General features: G+C 47.1%; 1 protein-coding gene across 1 annotated transcript; it reads right to left on the reverse strand.

Annotated features, from left to right (window-relative positions):
* Window positions 1-7,298: 7,298 nt before the first annotated feature.
* On the reverse strand, window positions 7,299-19,425 carry LOC115328937. Its single transcript, XM_040212510.2, has 4 exons — window positions 19,144-19,425; window positions 13,597-13,727; window positions 7,806-7,917; window positions 7,299-7,348 (listed from the first exon to the last, which is right to left on the reverse strand). Exons 1-4 carry the CDS (start codon window positions 19,373-19,375, stop codon window positions 7,299-7,301), a joined length of 525 nt encoding a protein of 174 aa, XP_040068444.1. The 5' UTR covers window positions 19,376-19,425.
* Window positions 19,426-22,555: the final 3,130 nt, after the last annotated feature.

Below are 22,555 nucleotides of genomic sequence, written 5' to 3' on the forward strand. Positions count from 1 at the left end.
AAAGAAAACTGAATCAGTATATGTGTAAGACTACCGTGAGATGTAGGTTGTAATACTCAACGAGTTACCGCAGGATTAAATACTTAATAAATTGGTCGACAAAACTGCCTGCAATCTCGGTCTCGCGGTATTTTAGGAGTGCAAATTCCCCAGGACCGATATTTTTTATTTTTTATAATTTTATTGTTAAATGTATTGATAAGACTTGGAGCACAGTAACTGGAAATAAAATATTTGATTTAGGTTTTATTTCGCAGTGTTGTTCTATTTATTTTTATCTTGCGAGTTTAGAAAAAAAAATACTCTTAACCAATGTTGTCTTGTTTTGGCGAGCATAAGCATAAGAAAATGACACAAACAGAAATGACTAGCTGCTCAATATTCCACGCATTTTCTTGGCTTTATATCTATTTCTCTTACAAGCCCTGCCCTATAGACAAAATATAATCACCAAGAATATGGTGTCTATCGCGCCTCCAAGTTTTGCATCAAAAAAGATGGTCCCCCGATTTCTGCCTGATGACGTCATGAAAGTATCACGCTCTCGCCGGCCGCGATCCTGGCGGCGTCACAGCAGTCGTGGTAGATTTGTCAGACACCTGTTGTGCTACACGTCGCTCTCCAGTTTGACAGGACACGGAAGCTTCAGCAGACAGAAGTGTGGACTCCGTGACGGCAGCGACACTCCCGTTCGCTCGTACTTTCTGGCCGGGACATCTTGCACCAACCTTAAGGATCGTGACATCCATGATCCAACAACATGACAGGCGGACTTCTCTGGGGTCGTTTGTGTCCACCCCGGGACCACTATCGATGCATGGGCCGGACAAGATGCTAAACGCACCAGTCGAAAACATGTGTCACGCACAGTACCCAAAGTTAAGTCATCGCAAATACCTTGTGGTATACAAAATGTGCTACACAATAAATACCCCAATTTCTATTTCAAAGTGTTGCAATGTTTTCTTCATCAACATCAAAATCGGAAAACATTTGCTGTCCTCCAGTGCTAAATACATTTAATTTGGTTAGTTATTCCGCAAACATTTGGTAGAGCCAATTGCTTCAATCTACGGAGGCAGCTAGATGAATGACGAGGCTGATTATTTTACTTAATGATTCAATCCATCAATTTTATATACAATAAGCACATAACACAGTGCACAAACACAGCTGAGTGCGTATCGTCCTTGGCTAGTCTTGGATCTATTTGAAAAGTGCAAATGTTAGACCTAAAAAAAAAAAAAACAGTCTGCTCTGTGGCACTGAGCATGTTGTTTCAGTGTACTCAGTGCAATAAAGCAGACTGCTCCTTTAGGCATTGACACAATTTTAGCATTGAATTTTATACAAACAAAAAAAAAAAAGAAAATAAAGAAAACACGGACAATGCGAAGCAAGATTGGACAAGACGGGGCGCCCTTTCTAGATCTTCCTTCGCATTGTCCATATTTTTAGCATATTATCAGGTGATGAGGAACCAACTAGCCCAACTTGCCATCTTGCTATTTTTGGCCTCGCCATCCACCGAGCTCTCTTGTTACATTGCAACGACTGGTTTTCCCAACCTTTTTTTCCGGAAAAGTGGATTTCTTATAGCGTGTGCTTTATGACGTCGCCTTACCACGAGCCAGCCTCTAGGCTTGGCAGATATTTTAGCAAACTTTGTCGTGGCTGTCTCTCGACTACGCCATGCCTCAATTTCTAGTCAAGAAGAAATAGCCTATTTTATTATGCTGCCTACATTTATCCGGCCCACAAAACGCAGTCACCTAGCGTGTTTTCTATCGCGAGGTTGACCGAGCCTGGGGTGCTATTCTGGTCGCAAACGGGCACCTTTCGAGTTGTGACGTGTCGAGAAGGAAGGGGCGGAGCCTCAAACTAGAATGATTCTTGTTCGAGGCTCCGCCCCAGCGTTCGGGCTCACGCACGCGGCCAGCTAGAATCTGACGATCCCCCTACGGCATGCTGACGTGTCCGCACAGTTGGGGCGCAGAAATCCCCACATTTCCCCCTGTTCCTTTTGTTCTTTCTTTCCTCCGGAAGTTAGAACGAGCGAATAACGGAAAAAAGGCTACCTTCCGGAAAATGGAAGGAAACAGAGAAAAATAATATCCTTTTCTAAAATACGAAAGATTATTTTAATAATTATGATGTAAAGTAAATTTAGCTAATATATCTCTACAACGAAAGACTTCTCGAAGTCTTTCGCTACGGTCTTTCAAAAGAAACATGGCGAAAACCGCGGTAACAACCTTGTGGTGTTTGTGCCTCGCTTGTGTCGTTGCTTTCCCTGTTTCTGCACGATACGGATGGCATTACGAGAATAAAATATTATGAGAAGGCACGCTGCGACACCGATCATCTTTTGTGAAGCTGTCGTGAATATAAGCTGCAGATGAAATGTCCTGTTTGCCTGTGAAAGAGATTCCAAACGGATACAGCGCTGACGACGACTCTTTGGTAATTTATGACAAGTCGTGAGATCGACGCAGAGTGCACCGGTTGTGAATACACTGCGGATGATGCAGAAAAGTCTCTTCGGACAGTTTTAACAATGCTTTGCTCCCTTTGCTCACTGCAGTGATTACGACGGTAGTCCTCATAAGCCATGTTATTTTCTTTCGGCGCTGAAGAAATGCACGCGACCGCATAATCTCGGGCAGCCTTTTTTACTTACCTTTTTATTTGCAAAAAAGCTCGTGCGAAAAGAAGAAAAAAAAAAAGAAACGGATTTTGCGTTTCTCCCCGTCCCTACATAGGTACTGTACATCGATATCCCATTGGCTTCATTGCGCGTGACGACTCGACGCTCTTTGCCATGGGAACGTTCGTGAAACTAGAAAGCTTCTGTTTGCCGCTAAAGCGTGTTTCACATGCAGCGATTTTGGCCCTAAAGTGGCGCGATTTCTCCCGTCGCGGCGCTCGTGCCACTGAATTGCTGGTGCTGGCCAGAGCGCCGCGACGGCAGAAATCGCGCCGCTCTTGGGCCAAAACCGCTGCATGTGAACCAGGCTTGACAGTCGCTTTTCGAGTTCGGGTTGTGACGACAAAATGACGTAAGTACAAGAACGCACGGGAGCATTTGCATTGTTTTAACTCGACAACCGTACCCTTGGCGTCATGAACTCGAAAGAACATGGCCGCGATGCTCGTTAGATCGACCGCGGCTGGGGTTTGACATGCGATCGGTAACTTGAGCAACGCGCGCGAGAATGATTTCGTGCTGTTGGATGAGTCCATTCGGTGGCAGGACCGGATTGAAGAGCACGGTGAGCTGGCGTTCATTGTCTCCGGTTTAACACTTGGCGAGATGCAAAACTTGGCTTCTATTTGTGCCGGTGTTATGAAGCTTAAAAGTTGTGGTGTTGTTGTGGCTCACAACGGCAGCCTTGCTGAGATTATAAAGACGGTTATAGACCTTCATTCAGCGTTGCCATGCGTCAAGAACGCTTCCGCGAGCACGGAGGCACGAGCCAACGGTCTGAGAAATAATTGTGCCGCCGCCACGACCGCCAGTGATCGCCCCAACGGCAAGAAAACAAACGACAAGCTCATTGAGGTTTGTGTAACGCTGACTGCTGATTCGTCGGACGACAAAGGTGGATGATATAAAACGCAATGTAATTTTGCCAGCGTTTTGCAAAACTAAAGCGTTTCGTTGAAAATTTAATTTGTGGAATTTGTTAACACCTTGAGAGTTTGGCGGGGACTGCATTGTGAAGGCAGCCTTCACACAAGTGTTTTCTGAAGTGTGTGCTTTGCCTGCATGCATATAAAGACAGAAACACTGCCTATATGGTGCATTAAATAAAGGAAATTTCGCTTATTCTGATAATGTTAACTATATATTGAGTGCCATTGATAGTAGTGGCGTAGCCAAGAACTTCTGAGGGGGTGAGTGGGCAGGGAAGTTAAGGTGACAGGGATGTTCATGACTTGAGGGGGGGGTGTCCAAATTTGTGTGCATATTCCAGGGCCCGCCGGATTAGGGGAGGGGGGGGGGGCAGAGCCCCATAAGGTCCCCCCCTGGCTTCGCCACTGGATGATACCATAAGGGGAGCATCCTACATTCACAGTCTGCCATAAGCGTGTGCATAGCCACTGCGTTCGTACCACAACGGTAAGATAGTTGCTGACATTCTTCACGTAACGTAGCGATTCTTTCTTTAGTACATATGCTCGATTTTCCTTCACACATCTACTCTGCTTCAGCTTGTCGTTTATGCTTGATGGTGACAAGTTAACAGTGCTTATTTGCTCTGCATCACAAGCAAATTTCAAAAAAATGCAGTTCACACTACTCTTTAATTTCAATGAGTTACTGACACTTTTGAAACGACAATCTATTTAATTTGTAGGATAACCTTTACATTAAACACACGCGTGTTTAATGTAGGACAATTGCATCTTTCATGTTTTCCTTGGTCACGGAGATGACAACTATCCACAAGATAGCACTGGCTAAATTTCTCGTCTACAGTGGGTAACATTGTTACCATACTCTGTCAGACTAAACTCCTGCAGTCTAAACAACTAACGATTCATATTAGAACACACCTGTTCGTAGTTCATTGCAGAGCATCGAACAGTGTTTCTTATGACTGTCCGATAACTGACATGCAATTCCAGAAGCTTGGCATGAAAAGGTAAAATATCTCATTAATACACTAAAATGCCATCAGCAACCCATCCAGATTTTATTGCGTGATTGACAGTACACAAACCGCAACCAATGGTCAACTGTAGACATAGGTACTAAGCGTGCACTAACTTCGAAACGGTAGAAACCCTGAAGCTTTAACGTCAACTTATCACCACGTTGTTAATGGCAAAGTAATGTTTGCGGCAAAGTGTTGGAGTCCTTCAGAACGATGACGGTCTCCTTCAGACCCATGATGATGGTGACGAAGGTTCAGTTAGATCCTAGGATCAGTCAACGCACCCCACGACGTCGGTGTGCTTGTCGTGGTGGCGGAGAAAGCCATCTTTCGCAGATGCCTCAGCTGCCTCGGTCCGGGGTTTTGTCGACCCAACCGTCTCTTTCCAGCCGGTTGACAGCGACGCTCACGACGGCCGTCACGGCTCTGATTACCATCCACTGGGCATTAGCTATGTGATCATCGGTGGCAACCGCGCCCTTGTAGTTCCCCGTTGCGAAAAATCTCAGTTTGAATCAGTAGCTGCTGTTCGACGATCATCATCTCTCATCGTCGCCGTCTCTCGTCGCGCAGCTGGGGGGCTATGTTGCGCTTTTTGCACTCCCAGGAGACTAGGGAGAGGGAAGTGACGTCAACAACGCAGCAAATGCAGATTGGATGTTGATTTTGTTTTCTTCTTTCAACATCCAATCTGCATTTGCTGTGTCGTTGACGTCACTTCCCTCTTCCAAGTCTCCTGGGAGTGCAAAAAGCGCAACATAGCCCCCCTGGTCACACTGCGATCACACGGTGTTTTTCGACGAGCGGTATTGTCGTCAGAAACAGTCGTCGTGCATCGCGAAGGCTACCGGGTACTCGGGGAAGACCCGTCATTGTGCGCGTTGGTCGAGCCATCGTTGAGCAACAAGCATCGCCGCCATTTTCTACGCTTTACAATCCTACCCAAAGCTTCTTCCCCCTCGTGCAATCGAGAGATTAGTTAAAAGCACGAGCACATCACCCTGAACGATGCTTGCACGAACGTTGGCTTCCAGTGCGCAAGCGCGCCTGCTCGACAGGGACGTTGAAAGCCCGGTGCACGTTCTTGTAGCTCCTACACCCGCATTAGCTCGCACTCATAGTGAAACAGAGAGTAGGGTGTTTCGAGTAATACCGTACTTAATCTAGTTACGCGACTTCCGCTATGTGCTACGTAGGTCGGACCTGGACATACGTCACTTTGTCGTCACGGTCCGTTCTCGAAGAGCGACAGTTACGGCAGACGGTTGCTGTCGTGTTTCGCGAACGTTCCCATGGGAACCGCGTGGAATTATCACGCGCGCTGTGGCCAATAGGAGCGCGCGGTTCGTAGGGGGGAGGAGTTTTGGAGAAACACGAACGTGACCGTTTGTGACCAGAATAGCACCCCAGGTTTGAAGAAATCAGTGTTGTCGTCCGTCGTGAACTTTGCACTCTACTTCGTTTCAATCTATCTGCGAGCGAAGCCAAAGCTAGAAGCGCGAGACCAGCACTTTGTGCGTTTCTCCCCAGCTTGCGCGCTCGAGCAAAGCCTGAACGCACGGAGCTTCCGTGCTCGCGCTTCCAGCTTTGCCTTCGCACGCGCATGAGTTGAAACGAAGTATAGAGCCACAAAAAGGTAAAAAAAGTTGAGAGAATTGGGACTTTGTGGTCCGATTATCTTGCGGCCGCCTTCATGTTTGTGGTTACTGCAGCATTCTCAAAAATTGGCATTAAAAGTTAAGAAAAAAAAAAAAAAAAGCAATCTCCGACTCTATACATATGGTGTCGGGGAGCTCAGCCGATATTGTCGCGGATTAAAAAAGGTACAAAAACGTAAAAATAAAAATAAAACTTAATCAGAAAACTTGTTCCAGAAAAAAAGAAAAAAAAGGAACGAGCGTCGAGAAAGCAGCAGCAAGCGTGGCGGTGACAGCGCGTTAGCGCGAGAGTCTTTGAGTCGGCCAGGCCACGCTGGGCTCCTTATCTACTGCCTAAAATGTTCGAACGTCGAACTAGGACGGGATTCACTCGGCAAGGACATGCTGACCTCCTCATCTTTTACACTCGGTGTCTCGAACGACATGATTAAAAACAAAGCAAAAGACGGAACAAAAGTAGAACTCAGAACGGACGCTGCCCTCCTGTGTGCTCCTTCTAACTTTGTCTCGTCCTTTTGCATTGTTTTAATAATGTCGCTCAACAGCAAACTAGCCCAGCAATCTACCCTTTTAAGGCATCGCGAACATTCGTCCAAGAACGTTCGGGCGTTCCTCACATTAGGGTTAAGGCTAAACGCGAATCGTCTAGACTAGAGTTATGGGGTAACGTTCCCACTGAACACTGCACGCGGCAATATTGTTTCTTTTTTATCGGTCACGGACGGTTTTAAAATTTCTACAGGGCGGAAAACAGTTTTCTGAGATTTCAGATAAGGCTTTAGATAACTGGTGTCAAGGAGTTTAAGCCCCAAGATGGCTGAAGTGTAGTTACTATGAAGCGTAGCGAATTTAGTGACTATTCGGGACCAACAGCAAGTGGGAGCAGGGTCCGCCGCAGGCACGTAGCCAGGGGGGGGGGGGGGGGGGGGGGGCATGGAACCCGCCCCCCACCCCTCCTCCCCCCGATACAAAGTCCTGGCTACGGGCCTGGTGCGCTGAAAGCTACAATTTCAAGCATATTTGTTTTCCCTAAAAAGAAAATGGTAATATGTTTATGCCTATTCTCAGTCTGATATTCGAATTTAGGTGACAAAAATATAGACAAAGCCGATCCCAACTCATTTTTTTTTTTAAGTGCTCCATGCTCCCTTTAGAGCCTGCTATTTTATTGTTTTGGTCACTGCCTTATTGCTGCTGTTTCGTCCTTGGTATTGAGAGCAGTCACTATAAAGCAACGCAATTGGCATGTTCACAGAAAGCTCAGAGCAGAGCTTAGTGTTTGGTTCTTCGGCGTTCTTGTCGGCTAATTCTACAATCTCATTGGCTGCGGAGCCAAAATAAGATGTTCGTCATTGGTCGCACTCTGTGTTTCTTAAGCGGTGCAGCGACTATAGATGGCGAACAATTCCTAGGCCAATATAAATTAACCCGGCGCACTTCCTCACTGTGGTCACCCGGCATAATACACATCAAAATGTATACTTACAATTTGCCGAGGGATCAGCACCATTCGAATGATTCGTGCGATTAGGCTTCGTCTCTGCGTCGCTTTGTTCCTCGGCGTTCAGCAACAGCTGGAGCAAATCATCATTCCCTGACTGTCGAAAAAGCACACGTTAGGGATAAGGACTTCCTTCGAGGTGTCTTCGGTAGCCCCATTTCAAAACCCCGTCAGGCAACATTTGTGGTCGCACGCAGACGCAAAAAACACTCGTGTCCAATGCATGTTCAGAGTACGTTCCCGAACAATGGCGGACACGGCTACTTGGTTCAGCAGCTCGCAGGTGGCTCGCACTTTTGAAAAGGGACAATTAGGAATGCCTCCATGAGGACCTCGCAGCATGTATCGTTCCCGTGCTCAACTGATCGACACTTTAGTGCGCCATATGGGTTTAGCGTGTGTAAGCCCCAGCGATCTTCATTTTAGTTTTGTTTTATTACCCTGCTTTTGGAGTGCTCTTTTTTTGTCACAATCATGGTGCATTTTATTTCCATGAAGTAATTTTGACCACCTATCGGTTTTGTAAACCGATTAAGCAATCGTGATACCAACAGACATTGAACGCTTCAGGCTGGTTCACACGATCACGACTGCTTACAACCGAGTGCTTTCAAAGTACTTAAAATTTCTTACGATGGGTGGATGGATGAATGGATGGATGGATGGACAAATGGATGGGGTTGAGCCCTTTGAGTCGGGCGGCGACTTGGGTCACCTTGCCAGTGTTTCTTCGTTTGTTTTTTCTTAACATTTATTTAACATAGAGTTATATATCTTCATACTGATTGTCTAGATATATAATTATGAGTGAGCACACTAGCGCATCCATTGGGTAACCGTGAAACACTTGCAGTTACTACATATATGACCTATTTTTTGTGCATCATTCTTTCTTGGCTTGAAAAACGTTTGAGAATTTTACAAATGACCATTTTTTATAGATTGAATATTGCGAACACAGCCAAAACCTTAACTCTGTTGAAATAGATTTCAAACGTCACCTCATAGATGGCACACCGTGCCCCAGTGCATGTTCTTCTCCCTTTCTTGAGATCACAAGTACTCGGTCCCAAGAAAACACAAATGTGCATGAACGAGCCACACTACTTCAAAATGAAAAAAAAAAAAAAAAAAAAAAAACAACAACAAGAATAGGAAGCAGAGATTTCAAACGTCACGCGAACGCGTAAACTTGCCTTATAGGTGCACCGAAGGGGTTACTAAGATCGTAATTTTATGACTGTAACGCGATTTACTTGCTGAAAGCACCCCAAAAATCTAAAGATTACAGTCGTACGTGGTCTATTTCTCTACTAAAAACTTAAAAAAATAAAGACGTTTACAATTCGTTGTAATGCCGAATTCGAGCACAGTTCTTGAGGAGGAAAAGGGGAGGGTGCAGAGGCGAGGGTCACGTGTGACGTCAAACGTGATGTCACGTGTGACGTCACAGGGATAAAATGTTTCCCAACATTTTTTTCGCTTAACTCAGCAGGAAACATTTCCCGCTAAGTTTAGCGGAAAATTTTCCCTACAAATTTTGCGGGGAAACGTTTACTCTCTTGATGTCACGCGTGACGTCACGTCTGACCTCACGAGGGTAAAGGGTAAAGGCCTACGAAGCGTCTCGGGAGTAGCGCATCCTGGGAACAGTCCGCGGCCACGCACACACTCGCTCAGTCGATCGCACGAACGTTAAACGTGCACACCAACACAGGCACACGATAACAGCACACGACAGATGGCAAGAACGTCATGTTCAGATCGCAGAAAAAAGCGCCTCACACACTCCGACTGCTCCAACTGGCTTTAACATCCCCAGGCCCGAGTATGAGGCGCTCGCACAAGGGCTTTTGGGAAAGTCACTGTCGTCGGTGTGCGGGTGGTGCGCGGTGTACGGTTTGCTTTTCCGTCGTGGGCTACGCCAGCAACGCCAACGTGCGCTGGGCTGCTTTGCGCTACGTCGTGTTGGACGTGAGGCTGGAGCAGGCTTGTACAAGATACTCATTAATTTTTTTAAAGTTAAGTTACTGAGTATCACGAAAAATAATAACTGAGTAGAGTACTAAATACTCAAATTTGGAAAGTAATTGAGTAAAGTACAAAATACTCCAAAAAAGTAACTCGTTACATTTAAGATACTTTCAAGTTACGATTTTTCAGGCAATTCATTGTCAAGCACACCCAAGGTCAAAATGGAAAACTCGAAAGGCGGCTACGCTCGCAACGTTCGCTGTAACAACGTCGCACAATGTTTTTTTTTTTTTTTTTTGGGGGGGGGGGGGGGGGGGGGGGGGATGGGGGTGTTAAGTGCAGGTGCACTTGAGCCCGAATGGGTGCCCTGGAGCATTGAGTGGCGCTTGCTACGCTCGCTCGAGTTACGGTAATCCAACTGCCTCAGCTGACGCGTTCATTGGACGCGCGGCGCTCGGCTCGCAAGGGCACCTATCGTGTTGATCATCGTCTTCGTTCGAGCCTATCGTCTTGATCATATCTGCCCCGTGTGATATGTGCTATTGAGCTCGGCTTGGGGAATACCTGTGCCATCAGATTGCGCCAACCTACCAATTGTAAAGCGGACCGCCCCTGAAAAAAAGTTGGTCTATAAACCTTTCCATTCCTTATCACCAGGGTGAAAAATGCAGGGTCACTGAGCTGTGGATGCATGCGCAGCGTCTTATGTACCGCACAGGAGAGCAATAGCGCATCCTCAGAAAGCGCTCCACAGCACAGCAGACAAAGACGGCAGCGCACAGGCGATTGTTGCAAATGTTTGTTAACGTAAGGTCCTAATAACCAGGGTGTTCTTAAAATGCTGTACAAGTTTTATTGGCTGTTGTATGTTATGCAATAAAGACAAAAGTTCTTAATTTGTTATACTAAATACCTGGATTAACATGTATTTTTCCTTTTACATATTCAATCTCGTGTTTATAAAACAAGAAATAGCTAATTTATCAGTGGTAACGCGCTCATGGAGAGGTACAGAGGGCAGGCTCTCTTAAATGAGGAAAATAAATAAAATACAACTATTTTTCCTCTTTGGGGACAACCGTAGGTACATTTGCACACCGCGTAGGGTCAAACAGGGACTTTTTGGCGCAGACGTGGAGACTATCCAGTTCGGCCACCTGACAACACTGTCATGGTGGGCGCCGGCAGCCATTCGTGCTACCGAAAACAAAGCTGCGTACGCCGCGGGCGATGCGCCGCCGGATTGGAGCCGTGTAGTCGCTCGCGTTTTACGAGTCTTGTGGGCGAAGAGAGCCTAGTGAAACGAACGAGCAGTGTGTGCGACTGTGTGCGGATGCAAAGACATTTCTGAAGCTGGAAGGCTTTCTTTTATATGCTCTCACTCTATAATATAGAAAAATAAACTCCGGTTTACTGTTGACTCTTACCAGACACTTGTAGACCCCACCCTTTTTCCGACACAAGTGCCCTCCCTCTGGCTTGTAGCCTTGTACACATCTTATGCTTTCACCCACATGCCCTTCTGCTCCGGAATCTCTGCCGGTCTTGGGCTTGGCCACAAACAAATTGTTAGAAAATGTGCTGTGACGTTTTGCCCAATTAGAAGACACAACACGCGTCCGCCCGGCTTGAGGCTGCGACACCTGCTTTTCTGTGTCATCTCTTTCAGCAGAAGTACGGAAGTGCACTGTATTACCTGGCACAAAATGTAGCTGCAATGGCAGGGCGCCTAGCCAAGATAACGGGAGTTCAATATTTTCCAAGCTTCCCGCCTCTAAAGGAAATGAAAAATAGAAAGTAACCTAAAAGTAACTTTAAAATGAGCACAAGTTACTTGAAAAAAGTATTTAAGTTTAAACACTAAATACTGACGTCCGAAAGTATTCGCAAGATACCAAGATACGTACAAGTCTGGACTAAAGGGAAGACTCCCATTCGTGGCCAGCCTCGGCCGACGCGAGCGGGCGTGTGCGTGCACTCGTCGACGCTACAATGCGCGACGCCGACGGGTGTAGCGCGTTGAAGACGTACCGCGACGGCCCGCCGCGGCTAGATGGCGCTAGCTACCGCCCGTTATAAAGAGTACCATCGATGCCCATCGATCTATCCATCCATCCGACGGAGTTGGGCCCACTGACAAGAAGTATAAAAGGTTAGGAGAGTGCATGGACGTCAGCCGCGTAGCCTCCACAAGCCATGTTCACTTGACGCCTCGCCTCTTTCTCATTTTCCTCCTTTCTCTCCTCACTTATCAGCCCAACATGACCACATCACGTAACCATAGCTAGCCTTCGTCTAGCCTTCGATCTGATAAAACCTACCGGACGGAGCGCGCGCAAGCCTGCAAGGAATCCTCCTGCAATCGACCATCCATCTCGCACGTGACACATCACGCGCACCGATCGCCAGAGATATCTGCGGTCACCGGTCACGTTGGGCACAATATCGTTTAAACGTTTTATGACTAGACTTCACCAATATTGCAACATGCCCACTCCTATACTCCGTTTCACCTTATGTTGTACCGCAGCGAAGGCTAGAAGCGCAAGCTCATAGCGTTGGCAGCTGTCCTCGGTGCACGGGAGCTTGTGCCGCCGAGATGTGCCCTTGAGCAAGGAACACGCGCATGTAGCCTTTCCTGCGGTACAACACAAGGTGAAACAGAGTATAGTACTTATAACCTCCTTGCTTACTGATCAGTGATTGATGATGATTTCCATGTCAATTGCTGGATCGCGCTTCCCGCTCCGGCGAGTGAAGTCGCCGGAGGGCCATCATGCTCGTAGAGGATTTCCGGTTTTGCTAGCGTTACAGAGGCTGGCGGCAGCGTGCTGAAGACACGGTTTCTACTCGTTTGTCGTCATTCGTCAAATACGACTTTTAAGACCCTATGTAAGGTTTGAGGCTTGCCGTTGAGAATACGTGGAAATTTTTTCAAAACCGCAGAGAAGCAGTAAAAGGCCACAAAAAATAAAGATTCTGTACTACTGATTTGATTGCCAAAAACTTTTAGGAAAAAAAAAAAAAGCGCGCCGGTGATGCCGTTTTTTTCCACCCTCTTTTGTCGTCAATGGACACGGGATCAAGCTTATTTCTGGGTGGACCGCGAGTGCCGCAAGTTACAAATACAGTCAGAGTAAAAGTTAAACGCTGCCCAAAGGTGCATACGGCTTCACGCACACTGCACTCGCAAAACACATCCACACCGCGCCGAAACGAATCTTGATCGGTATACAAGCTTGCGAAGGCACAGAGACGCAGTACTGCGGCGTGCCAAGGAAGATTTGATCAGGCCGCGAGACCGGTGACACTTGCTTTCGACGAGTTGTGCCTTTTTCCTGCGGCACTGCGCTTTCGTAAAATTTTTCGCGTGTTCACAAAGGCAAGTCTCAAAGGTCATACAGAGTCCTAAAAAAACTTCTTCGGCGAATAACGACGAACGAGTAGAAAACGTGTCTACAGCACGCTGGAAAACCGCAGCAGTTTAAACGCTAGCAAAACCGCGAATCGTCAACGAGCAAGATGGCCGTCCGGTGGCTTCACTCGCGCTGCAGCGAAAAAGGCTGGGAGCGCGATCCAGCGATTGTTATTTAGATCAGGGCGAATAGTTCCGCAACCGCCGCGAGGCCGCTATCGCCTCAAGTTCCACTGCGTCGAGCGCTTTAGATTCCCTTGCGAAAGAAGAGCAGATCGCTCGCCTGGAAAGCCACAGTTGAGAAGAGAAGCTCCTCTGCTTTTCCTTCTTCAGCAGAGTGAAAAGGCAGATTTTTTTTTGTGTGTTTTTTTTTTTGCGAAGACTTACCTGTTTTTTCTCTTTACGTAGGCGCACCAGCCCTGCGATGTGTCTATGAAAGATTCTGGTATTTTTTACCATTATGCATCCTTGCACATAGAAGAACACTTTTTTTATCCAGAGCCATAACGGGATGACGTCTGTGAAATGAACAGGAACAGTACGATGGGATTGATATGAGAAAAAAAGTCAAATTTGGAGGTTTTACGTGCCAAACCAACGACGGGCATCTGGCACACCCCAGCGGAGTACTGAGGATTAATTAGGACCACCTGGAGATATTTTGACGTGCAACCGAAAGCTCAGTTACATGGCGCCTCCTCCGTAATAAGCCTCTGTCAGATTGCGGGCACCTCGGCCGGCATTCGAACCCGCCACAAGGGGATCCGTAGGCCAGCGCTCTCGCCTCGGAGCCACCGAGGCGGCTATTGATATGGGATACAACCATGCGAATTCGCGCTAGTGGTTCACCATGTCTGCACAAAACCAGCAGCGGTGTTACAAGCTGTGCTTCATTACTTCACCTCAAAAACTTCTGCAGTAAAGACAAAAGCGCACGCGCGTGTGCCTCTCTCAGCAGCATGCTTTTGTTTGTACGAGGACTCGTGCCTAAAAGGCACTTTCTAAAGCCTCGCGCTCGCGCCCATGCCTTTGTCTTCACTTCATCTGTTTGTGAGATGGAGTAGTAGAGTCCCAAGCCACTTGTCCTTACGAATACAAAAAGTGCCGCTTCACATAAGCATATATATGCTCCTCACGAAGCAGTGCGTATTGCCATTATTAACCTTTTGGGAAAGTGTGGAAAAAAAAATCGCGCGGGCGGTCACGCGACGCGATACGAATGAACAACGTCAGCTGGTGAGACATTTTGATGATATCTCGCCGTGATTGAGTACGCCTTTTGGTGATGTTGCGTCCCGCGGTAACTTCCCCATCCGTCCTTTTTTTTTATTGTTTTTGGGTCGCACGGTGATTGCTTCGTGTGTACTACTTGTCTACTCACGAACAATACGTAGGCACGTAGCACACTCCTCGAAGCCAGTCAGGTCACTGTCCGGGTACGACGACTGAAGAACCTCGAGGCAAGCCGCCGTCAAAGACACCAAGTTCCGCGTAAACCAGAACCGATCGTACAGTGAACAGCTAGCACCAAACATGTTCTCGCGAACGCGCTGCACAAATTTTATGGTCAAACCAGCGTGTCACCTGTTCGCTCCGTAACGCTCTCTTCTAAGTAGACTGCATGATCTCGACGTCGAATCAGGCACATCATAACCTCCAGAGTGATACCGTCGGCGCCAATTTCGCGCGGAAAGGCTTAGAGGGCTTAGGCAATAGCCGACCGAAGGCGAGAAAGAGCAAGTGGCGAGGAGGGCGATCACACGATCCCCAGTGCAATCGCGATTGGCCAGCAAGCTGGGCCTCAACCGCGAATATTATCAGCGAAAGCGCGAGGCTGTCAGTCTGTACCAGGGCTGCCAACACGGAAAGTAAGATTTTCCCCAGCGGACGCCTGAAATTTAACTATTTCTGCCAAAATTTCTTTTTCTAGCCCAAATAATTGTCTAATATTAAATATTCGTTGTTTTCTCATCACCTCCATGGTTATCATGGTAGACCTACATATTTCCGCGCGCAGGGCTGAGAAAGCAACGCTCGATCACGAACCTCTAGGAAGTTCCCGTTCATTCTTGTTCCAGACGTAACTTCCATCGTTTATCCCTGCTTTTGTTGTTCCAGAAAGTGCGTGTTCATTCTCGCCCCGAGCGCGCTACGCTCGAACCTTCCCCTCCGAATCTTCGAGATAGTGACTCACCTTAGATAAGAGGCCACCCGCGACCTTGTCGAGTCAGTTTCGCCCCAGCGTTCGACTCTTCAGCTACGCCCACTTCGACGCCCGCGACGCTCTGTTATTATCTTTTGTACCCTTTTATTTTTGGCTCAAGTTCGCCACATTAAACGTTGATTTCATCCTGTTTATTTCTTATTCATTGGTCACCACCCGTGACAATATTATATCGCCTTTACGCCACACATGCGTTTAGCAAAAATGAGTTTATGGGGTGAAAACCGTGGCCAAAGCCAATCTGGTGAAGGGCGATTCAAACTGTGGAATGAAACTCTATTTTCGCCATAGATGTTAGGCGGGTCATCAAAACAGCATACTGCTTTAATAACTTCATTTGCGCTTTTTTATAATTGTCAGTCCAAAACAAGAGGTGCAACACAAGCGAGAGCTCTCAAACTCGAACACATGGAAGACGACCCACAGTAAGTACTACTCCGTGCACGGCACTTCACGAAATGCGATGTCTGCATCTTCAGACATCGCAGTATTTCTTCTTATACTCAAGCTTCCTTTCTCGAGAAGGCACATCGGCGCTCTCATAAGTTTCGACTTGGCTTGTACCTTCCTCAGCATGTTTGACGGGGCGAGTGGGCGATGCAAACTGATTTGCCGAAAAAGGTTGTGGGAGTTCTTCGCAGTGTTATAAGATGGCCGCACAACAATCCGCGCCAAACGGCTGTAGGAAATAAACTCAGGTATAGCCAAAGCCGCTGACATTCAATGCTATCTCGGAAAAAAATCACAATTAACCTTTAAAAAAATCCAGATATATAAGGCGCCCAAACTTTCCCTCAAATCAGCATGATTTCCCTTATTCCCACATAGACCTGAATATTACCTTAATCTGGGGATTTTCCCTCAGGTTGGCAGTCCTGGTCGGTACTCACCCTTTCCCGGCGCCAAAGTAACCCGCCATAGACGCACGCATGCTCCAATCGTTTTCGCAAACACCACCCATGCCCAGTACAAGCCCACTACAGCTGATGCTGTAAAAGTCTCCTATCGGTGGACATCCCGATGTACATGGCGCCTCACAATTGACGCCGCAATGGCATTTGCCGTTTCTGACAGTCCCTGCGGCGGCCGATTGAACTACCTGAAGAATGTTTGGATTCCGAATTCTATCCCATCCTGAAAGGCATCCCGATCGTTTTGGTGACAAATTTAACAGTATGTAGCCGACACCACCTCAGTGTTTGGGAACCCAGTGACGGCGTTAAGTATGGAGAGCACTGTACATAAAATACTCACCACGCTGGTCCTCATGAAGAGGAACAGCTCGGCCTCGTGTGGCAGGCGTAGAAAATTGTGATCACTTCATTTGTGTACGATAATAAAGTGAATCTCTCTCTCTCTTTCTACAGACTTATTCAGAACACGCGTGTGTTATCGCATGGGAGTGCTATTCGCGACTCCAGCTCGTTGCTCGCCCTCTCACGGCAGAAACGGGAAGTGCTCTTGTGAGGGTCCCCCCTGTTCAGAGGACACGACGCAACTGCGCGCGATCATGGCTTGCGAAATGTCATTTCTGAACGCAGACAACACTCTTCACTGTTCCCACGTAGTGCTGCAACAGGCATGGCATTGTACCTTACTAGAGAGTTTTAGTATTGCGTATAGAAGTAAACGAAAGCGCTGTGCGTTTGCGTTAGAGTTGCGTGCCCCACGTTGTGCGTCCGCCTCATCGCCATGCGCAAATCCAAGACCGCAATTTCGGGCTCCGCGCACGCTCTAACGCAAACACACAGCACTTGCGTTCGCTCGTATACACAATACTAAAACTCACAGCTGTTTCCAACGCCAACGCAACTTCAGTGAGCAGACTTGCAAGCAAGTTCACTCGAACTGGAAAGGCTGAGATTGGCAAAACGACGGTGCGTAAAAATGAAAGTAACTAAATGTTATGAAAAATTGCTAATTAAAAAAAAAAATCTCCCTTTTTACTTTTTTATTTTGGGATGTTTGGTCTGGAAGGATTTTGGTGGCGTCTTTGTAACTCTGGCCGATTGTCGGGAGTGGCGACTTTGATAGCCAATATTATGCTTTATCCAGAATTAATGTATTTTTACATGAATTTCTCACACTAGCGAGGATGTTTTGATCGATTTTAGACTATTTTTAATCTATAACTTGGCAAATAAAAATTCTGCATTTGGCACTACTGGTGATAATTAGCACACTTTTGATTGCCATACTTGTTCCCGCGCGTTTAAAATTCGATCGATTCATAAGCAACAGATTATATTAGTTCTTGAAAATTCCGTATTAAAATATCTGAATTATAATATTATTATTATTAATACAAATCACGGCAAATGCATGCCCTCAATTAACGCCACGATCACAAAAATATGCCATTTGAAAGATATCATATTTTGCTTGTTTTTCTTTTGAGCATATGTTAAACTCTGACATCGTTATCAAGATGGACAAACACTAAAATGCTGGATCCGATATAAAGTCCTTTGCGTCAAGCGTTGCATTAAAAACACACACACACTTCAGCTGTCTGACTCGGATTTTACCTTTGGGTTGTTGTAGCGAGAACAGCGTTTATTAAGTTATGCGTTTTGTGGGCATGTTGTAAAAATTGGTTTTATTTTGTTTTTGTGCTAGGAATAATGTTAAAGCGAATAATCGTCTCAATACCCGAACCATCAAAATTCCCGCAGTTCATTATTTAACATGACAATCATCTGAGCGAGAAAAGGCAGCGAGAACGCACAAATATCAGTACCGATTTTTTCAACAGCTACATTATTCTATGCTACTTTTAAGGTGTATGAAATACCCCGTCTTTAAAGGGACACTGAAATCGAGAAAATATTTTGAAATGCTTGAATCGAACATGTATGTCACAGAAAAACGCTTCCACGAACAACTACTTGAACTAAATAATTGCGATGTGATACGCAATTGAGTTATGAAAGAATTCGAAATTAAAACCGGTATCTAGAAAATAAATGGAAAACAGGGGTTAGTTTCGGTTTCGCTCTAGAATTAAAACGTGCCTCCTGGAGTAAATATGACGCTAAACACCGTTTTTGTTTTCAGGATAAAGAGGTGACCTGCTCTCATACCAACTTAACTTCCCCGTATTACCAGAAATAATTTGTGTCGCTCAGTGAGGCCACCACACTAGACAGGCTCAGCAGCGGCACACATCTCCGGCCCTCACTATAACCGCCATTTTGAAAAACGAATGGCGCCACCTGTAGTTGGAGTCGCGAATTGTGGCGTCAGCCGAAGAACTGGCATAGCGCTCAATGAAACAGTCCGAGCAGGAAAGGCCACTGGCTCAAGGTTAAAATCGCTGCTGCACCGGGGATAGCTCAGACATTTGGCTTGCAAAACGATCCACGTCTCGCGCCCCATTCAGTAGAAACGTCAAATGCTTACCGATTGAATCATCCGATTACTGACGGTTTCGGTAGTCACCTAGGCATCCTTGTGCGAAAAAAGCGATAAGTATATAAATTGACCAGCCGGCAAACTTACTTTATAGTCCCCGGTTCAGTGAGCGGCCTTCTCTGCTAGGGCGTTTCTTTTGCGACACTGAGTGACAGAATAGTCCTTCAGCTGCCACCAGGATAGCGTTCCTATGTGAGCAGACGCCGTTTGCGTGCTCCGGGTAAGATTGGTGAGTGCTGTCCTTGAGAAATCCACCAGAGCGTCGGTATTCCGTAACTTTATAAGAAAGTACTCACTCGAATACAGGATCCAGTTGTGGTCAGGCCCTCTAATAGCGGCCCGGACACGATGCAGAACGTCTTCGGATTGTTCGGAAGCCGCCTGAAAACCTAGCCCAGTCCCCATCGTAAAACGCAAGAGGATCTCCGTGGAAAGTCTGCAGAAGCGTATGCTGATATCCACGCCTTTGCGATCCCCTACAGTCTTGTCCAGTATCTCCAGAAACTCATCAGTGCATTCGTTCATCATCGGAAATGCCTATGAAAAACAAACAAAAGAACAACAATAAGGGATCCGAGTTTCTGGAGTTTCTTTACATGCGTGCCAACAACATTGGGTAGGAGTGTTCCTCACTTTACGCAAACTTACTGCTACCAGTAGGACCCAAATATACTCACACGCAACGCCAAAAAAAAAGTTTAGTTTTTCTATTTTGGCGAAGAAGGAATACCAGCGGAGCTGTAATATGGAAAGTAATGGCCGGCCGCATGTCGGAAAGGCTGTCGCCATCTATGAGCGACGGCGGCAACCAGATATGTGGCTTGCCGTCGTCGCTCATAGATGGCGTTAGGTGTCCAGAGTTCGGTGTCTTCATTTCTTTGCGGGGACACGATCCTGGGGAAACTAGCACTTAACAGCACTGCTGTAAAAAAAAAAAAAAAAAAAAAAAAAAAAAAAAAAGCTTTTTTTGAGATTGTGTCGTGTAATTTCAAGAGTATAGAAGCTGACGTTTTCTTTCAGTCTCCACAAAACTAGGTGACAAAACCTGAACTGAGCGCGTTGGTAACAGATACAAAAATACGAAAGCGTCCGTCCTCTTTATCTAACTCTTTCGCATTCTTAAATTGGTGACGAAGTTGCGGGGATCACATTGGTGGCGTTGTCAGCAATGCGGTCACCGGAGTTTGGTCAGCGAGATTTCTGGTACCAGCGGTGACAGTATTTCAACGCCGCTAATACAGTGCACACGAGCACTGCTAAAGCATTCGATGTAGGCTCGGGAGTCGGGACAATCCATGCCTCAAGATGCTTTCTGGTACAGTCCGTTCACTCTTAAGTTGAGAGTGGGTTGTTCGGGTTGGTTGAGGTTTTATGGCGCAGAAGCATCTTAGGCTATGATGCGCCAGGTACATAAGCTATTGCAGATAGGGTTTCGAAGAGGATAGCACTTTAGTAGTTGACGATAGATTAAAATTATGTGTATGACTTGTAAGTAATTATGGGCATGAAGTTGGGGTGTAAAATCATAGTGGGTGTAAAAGGCCGATAGCTTTCAAGAAGCTAAAAACGCAGTGATATGGAACTAATGGTTCGTTGCCAAGCCAAATAGAGAGGTTTAAGGGCGTATGCTCTTTATATAGCTGAGAAAAATGTTTCCGTCGGTCTAGGTCGTAGGCAGGGCATTCTAATAATATGTGTGCGACAGTTAAAGGACTATTGCAGTGCTCACACTCTGGGGCTTCCTCCCTGCGCAAAAGATGGCCATGGGTGAGGTGCGTATGCCCTATCCTTAGCCGACACAGGCACTTCATAAAATCGCTCACGGTGTCGTGCACTCTCCCACTCACTAAGCAGTGGCTTTACAGTATGCAGCTTTTTATTTACTTCTTGGCCCCATTCTTGCTGCCACTTCTATCTTATACAATGCCTTAAAAAGCTGTGACAGTCCTTATATGAAATGTCATGTAGTCCGACTTCTTTGTCACCAGCAGAACTGGCTGCAAGGTCTGCTTTCTTATTACCCGGTGTTAAAGAAAGGACTAGAACCGCTCCGTACCGTTTGCGTCCATTTTATCTACAAGAAGAACTCGATCGCCGGTGCGCCGGCTCGCGAGCCCGCGCTGTAGCCGGGCTCTCCTCTTCTTCTAATATTCAACATCCTCCTCCTCCCCCCCCCCCCCCCCCCCCCCCCCGCCGGCGTTGCGGATGGTGTTCCCGCCTCGAGGAGATAGAGGCGCTGAACAGGGCGGCGCAGTTGCGAGCCGTTAGAAAGGCGTAGCGCATGCTCGAGTTACGCCGTCCCTGCCCGGGAACGTAGTCGTCACCCGACCAAGTTTCCATAGCAGAGGAGGTGTGTTGTCGTCCTCTACGATGACCACGTCGCCGATCTGTAGTCGAGGCGGTGATGTTGTGGTGCTGATGTGGGCGGAGCGTAACTGCAGCAAATATTCTTTTCTCCACCGCTTCCAAAGGTGTTCCAACGTCCGCTTCCAAACTTGAGCACGGCGGCGAAGGTCCACAGGTTTTCAGCTCAGCGATGTAGGATCTACTTCCAACGGTAGACTGATAGCGCGTTTTCCTAGGAGGAAGTGCGAAGGTGTCAATGCCTGAAGATCGTCGGGTTCGGAACTTAGATAAGTCAGTGGGCGGGAATTTAAAACGGCTTCAACTTCGAGGAGCACGGTGGTCAGTTCCTCGTATGACAGACTGTTGCGACCCAGACATCGTTTCAAGCAGTCCTATACAGAGCGGATGACGCGCTCCCACCATCCTCCCCACCAAGGGGCTCGCTCCACGTTGAAGCGCCATTGAATTCGGAGTCAGCTTGTGTAGTCTTGTACTTCAGGAGAGGAGGCGAGGTTGAGGAGTTTTGCGGATTGGTGGAATGTTCGAGCGTTGTTTGAGTAGACTATAGATGGCAGACCTCTACGAGAGACAAAACGACGAAAGGCGAACAAAAAGGCTTGAGACGTCGTGCGCGAAGTAAGTTCGAGGTGTATGGCTCGGGTGACCACGCAAGAAAAAACTGCAATGTAGGCCTTCGTATCGACCGCGGTGTTAAGAACATATTGCCGCGCGCAGGGCTGAGAAAGCAACGCTCGGTCACGGACCTCTAGAAAGTTCTCGTTTATTCATGTACCGCACGTAACTTCTATCATTTCTTCCTGCTTTTGTTTTCTAGAAAGTGCGTGTTCATTCTCGCCCGATCACGCGACGCTCGAGCCGCTTTCGCCGAATCATCGAGATAGCGACGCACTCTAGATAAGAGGCCGCCCGCGACCTTGTCAAGTCAGTTTCGCACCAGCGTTCGACTCTGCTGCTACGCCGACTTCGACGCCCGCGACGCTCTATTATTATCTTTTGTACTCGTTTATTTTTGGCACAAGTTCGCCACATTAAACGTTTATTTCTTTCTGTTTATTTCCTGTTTTTTTTGGTCACCACCCGTGACATTTTGGTGGAGGTGCGGGGTAATCGGCTGAAGGAGACCTGCTGGCTTTGACGGTGGTTTCTTGCGTCGCTGGCACTCATGGCACGATCGTGTGTAGAGATGGACGGTCTTCGGAAGCTTTGGCCAGTAGTACTTGTCACGAATCCGGGCAAGGGTCCTGCTGTAGCCGAGATGTCCGGCCGTTGGGTCGTCGTGGCACGCTTGAAAAATTTCTTCTCGGAGGCTGGCGGGGACAACCAGTAGCCAGGGGGTTTCGC

The sequence above is a fragment of the Ixodes scapularis genome, unplaced genomic scaffold (genome assembly GCF_016920785.2).
Source record: "Ixodes scapularis isolate PalLabHiFi unplaced genomic scaffold, ASM1692078v2 PGA_scaffold7__128_contigs__length_106722199, whole genome shotgun sequence".
In the NCBI taxonomy this organism is placed as follows: Eukaryota; Metazoa; Arthropoda; class Arachnida; order Ixodida; family Ixodidae; genus Ixodes; species Ixodes scapularis.